Source organism: Cyprinodon variegatus, unplaced genomic scaffold (genome assembly GCF_000732505.1).
Source record: "Cyprinodon variegatus isolate N-32 unplaced genomic scaffold, C_variegatus-1.0 Scaffold333, whole genome shotgun sequence".
Lineage (NCBI taxonomy): Eukaryota > Metazoa > Chordata > Actinopteri > Cyprinodontiformes > Cyprinodontidae > Cyprinodon > Cyprinodon variegatus.
Genome location: NW_015150786.1, coordinates 668,218 through 683,107, shown reverse-complemented (window position 1 = coordinate 683,107; position 14,890 = coordinate 668,218). Strand labels below are relative to the sequence as shown.

The following is a 14,890-nucleotide window of genomic DNA, read 5'->3' as shown; positions in this document are numbered from 1 at the left end:
GAAACATAGTCTCTCCAGCATGTCCTGGGTCTTCTCATGGGCCTCCCCCCTTTTAGTCACAATGTTAAATTTTCTTTAAAAAATGAAACTTTATGCATCTATGATTTATGTACCCTTATATTAGTTTAAAATGGTCTTCAAGCGACCAACACTCTTTGCTAAAGGTAAGGTTCAACTGAACATGCTGCCGTTAGCACACTGCCTTGTTACTGAAGCAGACAGCTTGGTGTATTTGTTTTCTTTTTAGTGAAAGGCACAAGTGCTGAATCCCTCTGTACAAGTATTCTTTCTTTTTTCTTTTACACTATTTCATTCTTGTAGTTCCTGTCACTTCTTTCTATGTAATACAATTTCAATGCGCCAAAAACTCTAAATATGAATGGACAACGGAAGAAGAGTGAGAGCATGCAAATGAGAGAAATTTTGTTATGATGTCTGTGATCTATAGACGGCTTCTACCAACATTTACGGTAGGTCAACTATGGAGAAGTTTATTTATACAGGACCTTTCATAGAGAAGGGACGGCCTGCTTTACAGGAAAAAAACCAAAAGAAAAACACAGATATATTGAGCATCCTTTTGGAATAAAGAGAAAATTAAGAATGAACATACTTAATATAGATTTGATGCTATAGCTTTTATTCTGAGGATCAACCCAAAATTCTGCAAGCAAATTTTCCTTACTATTTTTTTAAATCAGAGCCTGATACTTTAATATTTTTGCTTAAGATTAATATACAGTGAGAATTTTTTACCGACGCATGCCTAATCTATTATAATGTAAGAAAACAACAATGTAAAAACAGCTCCAACTTGAGAACTGATGACTAAGATGATGTGTTTCATATATTAGAACCTCCACATGTTATCATAGCTATGTTTTCTTTGAATCTGCCATCCTTTTCACCATGCTGAAATTTAAACAATAACAGATGACCTTATGGTACAACATCATTTAACCGTATTTGGGTCCTTTAAAACAACTCTTTCATAAAATGGTCACCTAGATCTTTTTATTTTTTATCATTTTTCACTTATGTTAGCGGTGTTACACTGTGCAGAGGGTGTGATGTGGGTCACCTCAGTATGAGGTTGCATGACCACATCTGCAAATATGCAGAAAACAAGCTACTTCATTAAAAGCAAGCAGCACACAGCTGATTGAGTTGCTCAGGTAGACAGCTGACCAAACACTCCTTTTGAGGTCAGGTAATTTGCAAGAAGTTGCAGGTTCTACTGGTGAAAGAAAAACCTTTATAGCCAAAATAAATTTAAAGAAATAACTCCAGATGTCTCCTCCTAACCCATCATTGACTGCAAGTTTAAAACACTGTCTAGGAGACTTGAAACTTAAGTAAAAATAGTTCAACACTTGACCCAGTTGCAAAGCAGAGTCTAAAACTGAGGGGAAGCCTGTTTAAAAAAAGAAGCTTTCCTACATAATTAATATGCGAATGGTTTTCACACTGATGTGTACATTGCTTCAAGCAAGACCCTTCAGTCATCTTATTTTAAATGGAAGTGGGACATTCCTTGCCTAATGCAGGAGTTCACAGATTTGCTCTCTAAAGTTAAAACAGTTCTTAAACTGCTGAGTTTGTAATTATCAGATTTTAATCCTTTTAAGACTATTGCCTGTTTGAAAAGGTAGAAGTGCTGCAGGTGCTGCACTGCACTTGGAGCTAACCAAAATGATCAGGAGTTTTATTAAGTTTGATGGGTTTTTGTTATTGACTTTAGATTTGTTTAATTGTATTGATTTCTATGTATGTAAATATTACTTCAGGTGCATAGTTTATTGTTTTGGTGTAGGTTTGTATGTATATTAATTTAGCTTCTTTTTCTTAACAATCCCTTTTCATGGTTCCTTCCTTCATGTCACCTGAATTGAGTTTTGGTATAACATGCTGTTTGTTCTTTTTAGTGTGAAAAGGTGTTGGTGTGCACAACCTGGAGTTCAATAAAGCCACCAAAACGTCTATTTTGTCTTGCCTCTCCATTAAATATTAGTCCTCTGCCGGTCAAGCTGACAACGAGAGATGAAACAAGAAAAAAAAACAAAAAAAACTAGCCACATTTATGGAGGAATTTAAAATTGACTTCAAACAAGAATTCAACATATTTAAAGAACAGATTGACTACAAGTTACCTGAAAATAAAAAAAGAAAGAAAAAGCAGGATTTGGAGGAGGTGCAACCGCGGATTAGGGAACTTGAGGACTTAAATATAGAGGTGAAAAAGGCCTTACTGACCATCCTCAGAGAGCAGTGGGGTCTGAGAGAAAAACTAACTTAGATGGGAGATTAAGATGAAGCAACTTGGAGATTTAATGAGCTGATGTCAACTGTGCAACAAGTTCCTATCAATACATAAAACCAAATCGGTTCGTTTTATGGTGAAAGGTTGTTAGGAACTGATCATTTATAAATCATAATAATAATATAAAATATAACTTTATTTATGACACAATGGAGAAATGTACTTCTGCTTTTAACCCATCACCTTGGGTAGCAGAGGGCTGCCATTGCGCAGCACCCGGAGGGCAATCGTGGGTTACGGTTCTTGCTCAGGAACCCACAGTGGAGGCTGTGGGGATCGAGCAAAACTGTTTTTTTTTTTTTTGCTACCACCTTCCCAATGCTGACCTCCTTAGTATTGATCACCTAAAATCCTATTAAAGATATATAAGAATTTGTGTTTCTAAAGCATCAAAATGTGTAAAATTATGTTACATTGTACTTTAGTGTTACATTTGTGAAATAATCTGCATTTATAAAACGAGCTGTAGATTCCTTGAGAAAACAGAAAGAGGAAGACTTGCTCAAACCTGTGTCTGTGAGGGTCTGAAGGTGCAGCTGAATGACTGCTGCAGCGAATCCAGGAACGGCTGGATCTTGTAAAGACCCTGATTGCTCCCCTGGGACGGGCGGAAAGCCACAATGTGAAAGTACTTCAGGATCTTCTCAAAGCGTGACTGGCTCATTTTCAAAGCGATGCTCCTGTTGCTGAAAAAGCCTGAGCTCCAGATGCTAAGCACCGATTCACAGCGCTGCACGCTGGTGGAGATGACGAAGCCCAGGAATGCCTTCATCTCCTGGGCCGTGACGGGACACCAGCCTTCTTCGGAGCCGAAGCGTTCCTGAAACTTCTTGGCGTACATGTTTGTCTGGGTGACCATATTTTGGATGCAGTTGTCTGGAACAAAGAGTTGGAAGAAATCCAAAGCTGTGGCATTGGCCATCATCTTCTGAGCGGGGCCTGGAAAGAGACAGAGAGAAAAAAAAAAAAAGTCAGTGAAAGGTTGCTGCAAGGAAAACTGATGGTTGGATAGTCTCTAGTAAGCTTATTATCAGGTACAACTGTCTCCAACTCTCTGTTTATAAACTTAAGTAAAAAAAACTTCAGCATGGTTGACCTTGATTGATCAAATTTCTCTTCTCAACAGCATGACAGGATGAGGTGACATTTTGTTGAGCTTTCATTCTCAAACCAGAGCAGAATGCATGCAGAGCATGTTTTGCTGACAATGTACAATGTTGCCTCAGAGGAAACGAAAAAAAACAACAAAGCAACAGTCAGTTGCTTTTCTCATGAATGAACCCTGGCAGCTTTTGGTATTAATGTCAGAGGCCTTGGGCCGTGGATGGTAAGTTAAAAAGACTTGACAGCCACCGCACTGTGGCGACTGTCTGATGGTGTCATTTCTCTGCTGGCAGAAGGTCTCAGAGTCTCCTTGCTTTATTGCTATGGCAGGAAATGAGACAGAACCCTGTCCCCATGTAGCTGAATTAGACATCTGCCAATACAGCTTTGGCTGATAAAAGACAGCGGTGCTGGAGCAGCAGCATTTATAATTTAGTTACGCAAACACACACAATAAACATATAACCCAAATGATAAGGTGGTTTATGAAGAGCTACTGTTAAATATAACCTTTATCTCAGAGGAAACGCATACATACTGTTCCTTTACAAAGAATTAATTAAATTAACTAGGGCTTCCACTAACCATTGATCAATCTGTTTCCCTTTTTTTTTAATTAATCCATTAATAATGAGATAGCAAAAGTTGAAGATCTGTTTACTTGATATGCATCAGATGAAGCTAAAATTAGATAGATGAAGGTTTTTCATCTGAAATGCATGGCCTGTTTGAGGGTTTGTACACTTTATCCAATAAATATCCACTTGACAAAAGAGTTGAGAGATATTTAAACAATCACTTAATCATGATAAACCCAATAAGTTGTTCAAACCATAAAAATAACTAAGATAGAGAGGTGGATCGTTAAAGATAAAATGATAAATACAACTAGCAGTTCAGATTTTTTATTTTTGTCGATCTTGTTTATTAAAGGGTTTAAACATCAGATCAAAGTAAATTAAAATAAATAAATACTGCAGCATTGAAATGTGATGAATACTCGTATTTTAACTCTACTTTGGTAATTGCATTTTTTCGTTTGATCAGAGTCTAACTGTTGACACAAACAGAAACCAAAACCTGATGCACTTTACAGCAAACGGTTTGCTTCCCAGCTGGCAATCATTCTTGAAATCTCAACTTCTTATCACCTTCATTATCATCTTTATTTGTAGAGCGCTCTAAAACAGCTACAGGTGGAAAACAAAAAGTGGTGAACACACCTAAAAATAATAAAACCCAATATAAGAATAAAACAGCATTAAAATCTAAATAAGGCAAAAATAATATTTTCTTATGCTAAATAAGCAACGTCAAAACAACTAAGTCCTGCCTGTTAAAAGCCAGCAAATAAAAATACGTCTTGAGCCATGTTTTAAAATTATTCCATAAACGAGGAGCAGCCAGAGAGAAAGAGAAGGCTCTGGCCCCTCTGAGCTTCCTCTTAAACCTCAGTGCCTGCAGGAGCTGCTGTTCTGCTGACCTGAGGGACAGAGGAAGCAAGTAGGGCCGAAGAAGCTCAGAAAGATGGGGCAAGGTTATTTGGCTTAAAAAAAAAAGCTAACAATTTTAAAATCAACTCTATAATGCACCGGCAGCCAGTGGAGTGAGACCAGGACAGCAGTGATAAGATCAGGAGTCATATGTTTGTTATGCTCCAACTCTATTAAGAGCAGCACAGTAACAAAGCACAATATTCAGTTTTTATTTTTCTTAAAAATTACCAATTACTCTACAGTCAGCTGCTAGTTGTATTGCTAAAAATTGGAATCCCAAACTTAGATCAGAGGATGCTCGGGGTCATCACGTGCAAAGCAGACTGACTTTATTAGTAGCTTGATCTCCTAAACTCCTGTGGCCATTGGATCGATCAGGACAGTCTAGCTTCATGGAATAGACACAAGTCATCCATCACTAGGGGGTTTATTCAAACCAAAGTCAAAATTTCTCAAAAGGTCAATCAGAAGTATCAGAGAGAAGATGGTTAGCCTTTTTTCACAGATTAGAGTCTAACCTAAATGCACTTCTGAGTGAAAGGTAAAAAAAAAAGAATTACCAGAGAAATCAGAAATTTTGCTGAAAACTTTCTTTGGTAAACAGAAGCTGTTGCAGCTGCAAATGTAGGTCAACGTCATATTAAACTATGTTGATTAGAAATTTGACGCACCTTAAATCCATATGTAGGGGAATGCACCGAATGACAACCAAGTCTGCAAAGCAATCACTCTAACAACTCAAGTTGAATCTTTACCACAGCATGGCTTATATTTAAGTGAAATCTTACTGTAAGGAGAAATAAATGTCTCAAACAATTCTTTTATGTAACTTTTAACTAATGTATCAACGTCCAAAATCTTCCAATGACTTTTACTGAACTTGTATACGGCTTTGGGACAAAACTGGAAACTGAGTGGGACGACTTCAAGCTCAATTGGACAGCAATCTCTCATTATCCCTTAACAGCAGAGAGCAACATAGTCCTTGGACAAGCTCTACGACTGAGTGGTTTGCAACAGCTGTTTTAGGCTCTTACAGTGGAAATTAACAATAACACCATCATGACTTAATTGTCGATAGCTGGAGGTGTTTAAAGGACAATAAGCTGAAAAGAGAGACGAGTTAAGGATGATGAGAAGATGTTTATAGGGAGATATGACTCAAAACGACCAAAAATTATTTGTATAAGAAAAAAAAAATGATTGCGATGAACGATAATACTGAATTTCATCTTTTTTTCCTTTTTTTAACTATCATTTAGCTTGTATGCTGATCCTCAGTAACAAGACTCATGCTACAATAACCATGCTAAAAAAAAACAATATAGGGAGGGATGAGTGTGGATTGATTGAACCATTTTGTCAACCAGGCTCTTTAGAAGTAAGAAAGGTAGACATACGGAAAACAAACATGGAAAAAACATATCGAACTTGAGATAAATTTTTATCATGCGATTAATTGACTTATTCATTGTGACAGACCCATCAGAGACATTTTCTCATGAAGCATTACTAACTTGTCCTCAGTCTGACTTTGACGTCTCCCACTGTCCATATTAGTTAGAGGGAGACTGAAAATACATTATGCAAGTTATTCAATAAAAAAAATCCCAGAAAGATGCAAATCCTACCTGATGATGGGCTGATAGGTTATTCCAGATGGCGTAGGACAAATATCTGCCTGCTGAAGCTTTTTTTTTTTTTATCCAGGGATTACAAATTCAGAGATTACAGGATATTTGCAGCAAATAAACCCTTCAAAGAGCAAGATTTTTTTTTTTTCACAAAGAGGGTTTTCTGATTTATATAGTGTGACTTCATGAACAGTCATACTATTTAAACCATATTCAAACCAGAATATTTTCCTGTTTTTGTCACACTTTGTGTTTCTCTATATTGAAGTAATTGTCATATCAGACAAAGATAGCCAGAATAAATACATAGTACTTGTAATGATTTTATGTAGTTAGATAAAAAAAAAAACAAAAAAAAACCCACAAGCATCTAAACAAACATGGCTCTAAATGACATACGGCTGTTCCTTCTTTTGTAGGAAACAACTTTAATCAAGCGTGGATAAAAACTTGTCTTTTGCACCGTCAAAGAATTTTAGCCCACCGCTCTCTGCCGAATTGCTTTAGTCAGCCATGTTGAAAGGAATGTGAGCAGGCAAGGGAGGTTTAAGTTATGGCAAGGCATTTCAATTTGAGATAAGTCTGGACATTAGGGGCAAATTCTTAAGTTTGATAGTCTCTTTTTATTTAGCCATTCAGAGGTAGACTATATTGTTGCTGCTTTGGTTCCCTGTCTTGCAATATGGCAAAGTCAACTTGACCTTATGGTCAGAAATTGATGGCATTGTTCTTTTATACTGTAGACCAGTGTTTCCCAACCTTTTTTAACTTGTGTACCTTTTTGGGCATTTTGTCATATACAAAATAAAAGCATATCATAAATCTGCCTTTTTAAGACAAGAGCTCTTCTGAGTAACTTCCTTGTAATCACATACAAACTTGATGAATTGAAACAAAAATACTTAACAAAAATTATAGTCATACTGACTCCATTTATTTGACTTTGATTTCAACATTATGACACCTGAGCTGCTCTGATGAGCTTCGATAGCTCAGTGGGCTGATACCAGGCTGTTCTCTAGATCCAGTCTCTTCCTCTGCTTGGTTTTGATTAGTGTCAAAGCTGAAGGTAAACTTACTTTTTGGTTGAAAAAGAAAAAAATCTTGTTTTATAATAATTTAGTTGTCCTTTACTTCTTTGCATTTTATGACCTCTTGGATGAGCTATTCATGCACTCAGAGTAATTTGGTATAGGCCGGACAATGCAGGGAATGTTGACAAGGTTCCTTTTTTTCTGTATTGGGGAAACTTGCTCTTATTTTGGTTTGCTTGAGTCCAAAAATCTAGTAAATGCCTTCTAAAACCTTTAAAGGCTGATAAATGCTAACTTTGTTTCTCATTTCTTACATTTCTTTAGACATGCTCCCTTTCATGGATGGGTTGTTTGTACAAGTCTCTGAGCAGTTCTGCTTGGGTCTTGTGAGCTAAACATGATTAAAAAAATAAAAAAAACATTGGCAATTTAGTTTTCCAGCAATCTCTTATTTTTTGCCGATATTTATCCTCTGACTTGAGCTAACAATAATTTTGTAGTCATCCAGCCAGAAACCACAACTTATTTGATAATAAGAACGAATTGTACCCTCATAGAGCTCCTAACCAAAAATCAATCAACATAATATCAGTGGATGCAAAAAAAAAAATTACAAAAACTAAACAAAACTGCTCAGCAATTACTAGAAGTGTAGATTGTTGTAGTGCCAATGACACTTTTCCCATTAATTATTTATTATGGTACAAACAATTTAAAAATATTTATACATTTTTTACTTTTGAAATTAAAACTTTTTTTTTTTAACATTTAAATATTTCCAGAAGTAGAAATAATTTTTCCGTTTAACATAAGGGTATTTATATTTTCTTTTCAGGATGAGTGCCTAGTCTTTACTCTAAATAAATAGAATAATTTTAATATACTGCCTTTTGTCTGTACTTGGATCATAACACTTGTTCTATAATGTGAAAAATGTAAATTTGGGTAAAAAAATTAAATAAAAAAAAAGGAGAAGAATAGCAAAATAAAAGAGAAAAGGGAAATACACTTTCAACAGTTTACAATTTCCTTATTGTAGAAAATTTTTATTTCAACAGAATACCTACAAAATACTATGATAAAAGAAGCTCAGTTTGAAAAAATAAATTCAAAATTTGGACAATATTCAATTATTTTAACAGTTAAATGCCTAAAAGTCTATTTTAAAAATAGACTTTCAAATTCCTTTAAGCTTCTCTACAGATTTCCTCTCCTTTAATACATCATTAGAGCTGAGAACAACCACTGCTGTCAAAATGTGGACATTTCATCAGCTCAAAACATTAAACTTAGCATATGGCGAGTAAAGACATGTCGACAGAGTGCGTGATCTCCTAATTCCTTAAACATCATGATAAGTAGCTTACATAATCCAAAGATTTAGATATGGGTTTCATAATACCATGGCCTGTAAAGAGAGAGAAAAAAATTCTCAGGCAAAAACCAATGAAAAAAAAACGCCATGGACTAAAAGCAGAGTGTGGTTTCCTCTACTTCTGCACCTGTCTTCTGCAGCAAACCAGAACTAACCATTCAAGGTTTGCATGAGGTTAGTAAGTGAATGCTGTCTGGCAGGAGCTGATGATTTATGAGCACGTTACAGAGTCCAAAGAGTGGAGCGGCTGTGTGACAGACAGCAATCTGACAGAGAAATAGGCTGGAAGGCAGTGATAAAAATATAGCCAGACAGGTAAAGCAATCCAGACATATTCATATCTTCTTTCACTGCTACTTTAGTCGACCTTAGAAGCTTCTGGTTTCATCAAATTTGGTAAAGATGCACAAATGTTCACCAGCCTTAACACTAAGGGGTTTAATTTTACTCTATCTCCACAGGATAGTGACCAAAACCTTTTCTGGTTGAGTTTTTACAAACAGCATCTAATTTATTTTTAATTCACCTTAGGTTAAACAAAGCAGACAGACACGCCTTCTGCTAACCTAGGTTAAGTCAACAGCAACGCCACAGCTAAACTGGGCAGAAAAAAAAAACAGGGTGTGCTAACAAAGAGCATCCTGTAACTTTCCTTATCACCAAGGGAGCGCTGATTATTGCACAGTGAGTCAAGAGGGCTCAGAGCCACATATGCGGTCATACATTTGTGATAATGAAAGGGTGATGTCTGCAAACAAATTCCTCCTGATGCTGCAGGGGTTTCCGTGCACCTTATCTAGTGCACTTTGTGCAGGTTTTCATTTGTAAAAGGCAGTTAACAGGTTATGAGAAGAGCTGGGCTCATATCTGCTAAAACCACATGGTGAGACTGCATCAGAGGCTGAGGAAGTACATTATCACTGGGGATACAGAACGGCAGTCCCTGCTGCCATGGATAAATATATAGAAACTGGAAGGGATGGACAGCAGAGGCGTAGCCAGAAAATCCTAATAGGGGTGGCCAGTCAATAACCAATAAACATTGGAGGGTGGACGAAAGCCACCAGAACCTCAGGGTCAATCTACACTGTTCCAATAGAAACATGCACAACATCCTTATTTTCTAAATAAAGACAAACTATACTCTCCTGCAGCCTTTGCTAACAAATAGACGCATATATTTAAACATCTATGCTGTGTAAATAAAAGGTACAGTGGACAAAATTCTTTCAGGTTTGAATTCTGGGGTGAACATATTTCAATCGTAATTACCTACTTTTATCAATATTCATTCTGCAATATCCACATTTAAAGAATTTTTATGTTATTATTAAAGTAGTTATAATTTCACTGAAGACTCATAGATGACTTGCAGAGGCATATAATTTTATCTTTACACCAAATAATTCAAAATTTAGTTCTGAAAACAGCATGAATTCTGTATCTATCATATTTAATGTTTGTATATTGATGAACATAATTAACTGCAGTGTTTCTGTTGTCAAATAGGTGTTAATATATGAAAAATTTAAATGTTTAATAAGTTTGAACATTCTTCTTCCGAGTATTACTGCTGCAACAGTCTGTATTACAGGAAAAAAATGGTAGGGGTGGCCACAGGGGTGGTCAATGATTGGCTAAGGCCACCCCTGGTCCCCCATCTAGCACCGCCCCTGATGGACACGACAGATGGGTGAGATTTGAAAGGTGCAAAATAATGTTGGAAGGACTGACCCAACTGAGCCAGGCTTTTTACAAGCGTTATAAGCCCAACAATGTAAAAAAAAAAAAAAAAAAAATTTTTAAATCAGACAGATAAATGTAGAATTACTTAAGTAAACAAGGAAATCATAAAGAATTACCCGTTTGATGTAGGAAAAAATGGATTTTAAAAATCCTTTTATATTTTTTTTTTATTATCATAGAATAATTCAGACTGTCGCTCCAAATGAAGTAGATCCTGACAGATGATTGGTCAGCTGGCTGTCAAAGCATTAGCCCCACCCACTACCTGATTGGCATGTGTCTTGTATAATAAAAAATGTTTGACCCACCTTCATAGTTTAATGAGAAATTCCTATGAATAAATCAAACAGTTTGCATGAGCAGAAAGTCTCCTGCTGTAAATTCCGCAGCATGTCCCTCAGCAGCCTGTGAATCACAGCACCAAGGGGTGAAGCATCAAAGGCTGGATGGATCTCTGCTGCTCGGTCATGCTTCTCTCCATAGGAGACTACATGTGCGCGCATGCAGCCCTACATGTCATTAAGGTCTGCTTACATCGGAAACATGTCCAATCACCTTAAAGCTCCGGGTATTTGTCCCCTGCACATCAAATGACCTTATCGTTGAAGATGAATCGCGTCTCACCGTATGTCTCCTTGTAGGCTGGGACGGTGACATCCTGCAGCGTCTCCGTCCAGCCCTCCTCCTCCGCCTGACTGCGGGTGAGGGAGCCCGGTGGACCGCTGCTTCCGCCGGTACCCCCACCGCCAGACCCCCCGCTGTGGCCGCACTCCTTATCCCCTCGTTTCTGATGATGATGATGGTGGTGGTGATGATGGTGCCGCTCCTCATCGGCCGCCTCGGCTATGTAGTTGTCTGAGTCGGAGTCTCCGGAGGTGCTGTAGAAGGGATTGTCGCTGCTGTCATCCCCGGACTCTCCGAACACATCGTCGGATATCTGCAGGCTCTCGTACCGGGAGCGGGCCGCTTCCAGCAGGGACAGCGCCTTCCGGCCGCACTCGGCCATCTCTCTCAGCAGTGATGCTCCTCTCTCTCTCTCTACCTCAGTCTGTCACCACCTCTTTCCTGGCGCGCAGGTAGTCACGATCTAGCAGGAACAATGATGAGTGTTCACTGTGACAGCTGCACCATACCTTGGCCTGAGCAGATATGCATTTAAATCCAGCTTCCTCTCCCGGCTTAGATTCAGAGCCTGTCGGCAGCAGATGAAAGCTGTTCTTAAGGGTCCGGAAATAATTCCGCCCCCTGCTGCGCCGACAGGGCTGCACTGTGGGCAGCGCTCAGCATCCGGGTAGAGAAACGCTCTGCAGGCTCCAGCAAGGAGCAGAAGGAGTAGTATCTGTCATCACCTGACTCTGATCCCCTCCAGCGGCGACCAATAAGATCACATTTCCTGATCCACACGTAAATGTACGGAGGATTAGGGCCACTGAAAAAACAAAAAAAAGTTAACTGATTTTAAATTTTTATTTCAGTTTGAGAAAAAAGTCAAAATTCTGAGATTAAAAGTCAAAATTTTGACTTTTCTTCTCAAAATTCTGACTTTTCTCTCAAAATTCTGACCTTTTCTTAGAATTCTAACTTTTTTCTTAGAATTTTGAATTCAATCTCAGAATTCTGACTTTTTCTCAAAATTCTGACTTTTCCCCCACAATTCTGGGTGTGGAGGCCCAGTGGTTATGGTATAGGGCTTTGGATTCTGAGGTTGTGAGTTCGATCCCCTACTCCAGCCGACTGCCACTCTGGCTCCCTGAGCAAGACCCTTAACCCCACACTGCTCCCCAGGCGCCGCACAATGGCAGCCCACTGCTCCCCAAGGGGATGCGTTAATGCAGAGAATTCATTTCGTTGCTCTGTTTTTTTTTTATCCATTTAAGCTCAGAATTCTGTCTTTTTCTCAGAATTCTTTTTCTTCTGAATTCTGACTTTAATTTCAGAATTCTGACTGAATTCTGACAGCTAACAAACATGACAGCATTAAGCTGTCTGTTTTAGAAAATAGCTCTCTTGTTTTAATCACCTTCTGCTCTTCCATTAATGAAATAGCCTCACCAGGGACCCGTCGGACACGTAAAAAGTCACCTAATTCCATAATTTTCCACCAATGTGTTACTGGCCCTCCCAAACAACTCACATCTTTGTCAGTGAAGCTAAGTGCTCCCACATCTCTTCCTTCATGGTGACATTAAGATCCAAAATTCTGAGATTAAAGTCAGAATTCTGAGAAAAAAAGTCAGAATTATGAAATTACAGTCAGAATTTTGAGAAAAAAGTCAGAATTCAGAAAAAAAAAATCAGAATGCTGAGATTAAAGTCAGAATTCTGAGAAAAGTCAGAATTCTGAGAAAAGTCAGAATTCTGAAAAAAAAAAGTAAGAAATCAGGAAAAAGTCAGAATTCTAAGATTCAAGTCAGAATTCTGAGAAAAAAAGTAAGAATTCCGAGTAGAAGCTTACTACTAAAATAAAATGTAAAAATCAGTTAACTCTTTTTAAATGTTTTCAGTGGCCCGAATTCTCTTCCGTATAAATGAGTAGATTTAAAACCCAGGAGTAATAATAATAAAACGAATGCGGATCAGTAATGGGTAAAATGTGGCATTACCTGGACAATAATAAGATATATAGATGTATTTCCAGATAATACATGTGGCACAGATTAGATGTAAATAACAAAAGAAAATAAAAAAGCAAAAATAAATACAAGTATCTTTCTATAGGATCCTAATATATTTCTATTCCATTTCTAATAAATACAGAAATTCATAAATATTTTGGTTATTTACACAAAGTTACAAACAACAAGTGTCAACATTTCAGAAATCAAGATAAAAACTGTGCTTCAGATAAAGCAGGGGTGGAGCTAGATGGAGGGCCAGGGGTGGCCAAGGCCAACCTCAGCCAATAATTGACCACCCCTAACATTGTTTCCCTATATTACAGATGGTGGCAGCAGTAATACTCTCGAGTGAAACATTCTAACTTATTTAACATTTAATTGTCAAATGTTAACAGTTACTTGACAACAAAAACCCTGTGGTTAATTATGCTCATCAATATACTAACAATGATGATAAATACAGAATTCATGCCCTTTTAGAAATAAGTTTTGTCTTATGAGATAAAGAGAAAATTATGTCTCTGCAAGTCATATGAGTCTTCAGAGATAACCACTTTAATAATGAGTTATCCATTTGATGCAGCCATTAGTACATGTAAATATTGATTTTATGCAGAACGATTATTGATAAGATGTTCGTCCCAGAACTCCTGAATTTTTAAAACCTGAATTTTGTCCACTACACCTTTAATTTAGAGAGCATTGATGTTTAAATATATATATGTGCCTATATGTTAGCAAAGGCTGTAGGAAAGTATATTTAGTCTTTATTTAGAAAATATGGATGTTGTGGTTGTTCCATTTACCCTGAGGTTCTGATGCCTATCCGCTTTCGGCCACCCCTCAGTGTACGTTGGTTATTGCCTGGCTACACCTCCGATATAAAGTACATAAATAAATACCTATAGATCGCAATAATGCTTGGTTGATTGCTTAAAAAAATATAAGTAAACTAATCCTTCAATCAAATTTTATACCTGATACTAAAAATACACACTTTACATGAATTGAAATTTGTCTAAAAGAAGCTCACCATTGTTACTCAGTTATTTTTTTGATTTAATACCTGATTTAGAAATGTATTTAATGGACATGATTAAAATCCAGATGAAAGTGTTCCCAGGCTTTGTTACTAATAAAACCAAACATCACATTACTGTATGGCTGTAAGGCATTAAAGCAAAAAAGGCTTCAATCCAACAAGCAAAAATAATGGTTGAAGTGATACAAGTTAAATAAATTTACTTAAAGTAAAAAAAAATTCTTACTCAAATGTTTAATGTGTAAATGATTATTAAAACACAACTTCACTCATATTCAATAAATTCATAGGTTCCAGTGAGACCCATTTGTCAGCTTAAAATTACCTTTTGCAGATGTGAAAAATACTTAATATTAAGGACACATACCTGATTTTATTGGTCATATGAAACCGTCTAAGTTAATAGTGTTTTTAATGGTTGAAAGTGAAAAAATATCAAAATGAACAAAGATCAAGGCCAGAAAAAAAAAAGTGTCAGTAATTAAAATATTAAATGTGGCATAGCGACTTTATTTACCAAA

At 37.0% G+C, this 14,890-nt stretch overlaps 1 protein-coding gene across 2 annotated transcripts in view; it reads right to left on the bottom strand.

Moving 5' to 3' along the window:
• The window catches only part of pgbd5 (piggyBac transposable element derived 5), a 27,915-nt gene extending 15,888 nt beyond the window's left edge, over positions 1-12,027 (bottom strand). For both annotated transcript variants that reach the window (XM_015385191.1, XM_015385192.1), the window contains exons 1-2: positions 11,334-12,027; positions 2,829-3,259 (exon numbers count right to left, since the gene is read on the bottom strand). In XM_015385191.1, coding sequence (XP_015240677.1) covers positions 2,829-3,259; positions 11,334-11,715 — 813 coding nt within the window. In that variant the 5' untranslated portion in view covers positions 11,716-12,027. The remainder of the gene's footprint in view (positions 1-2,828; positions 3,260-11,333) is intronic.
• Positions 12,028-14,890: the final 2,863 nt, after the last annotated feature.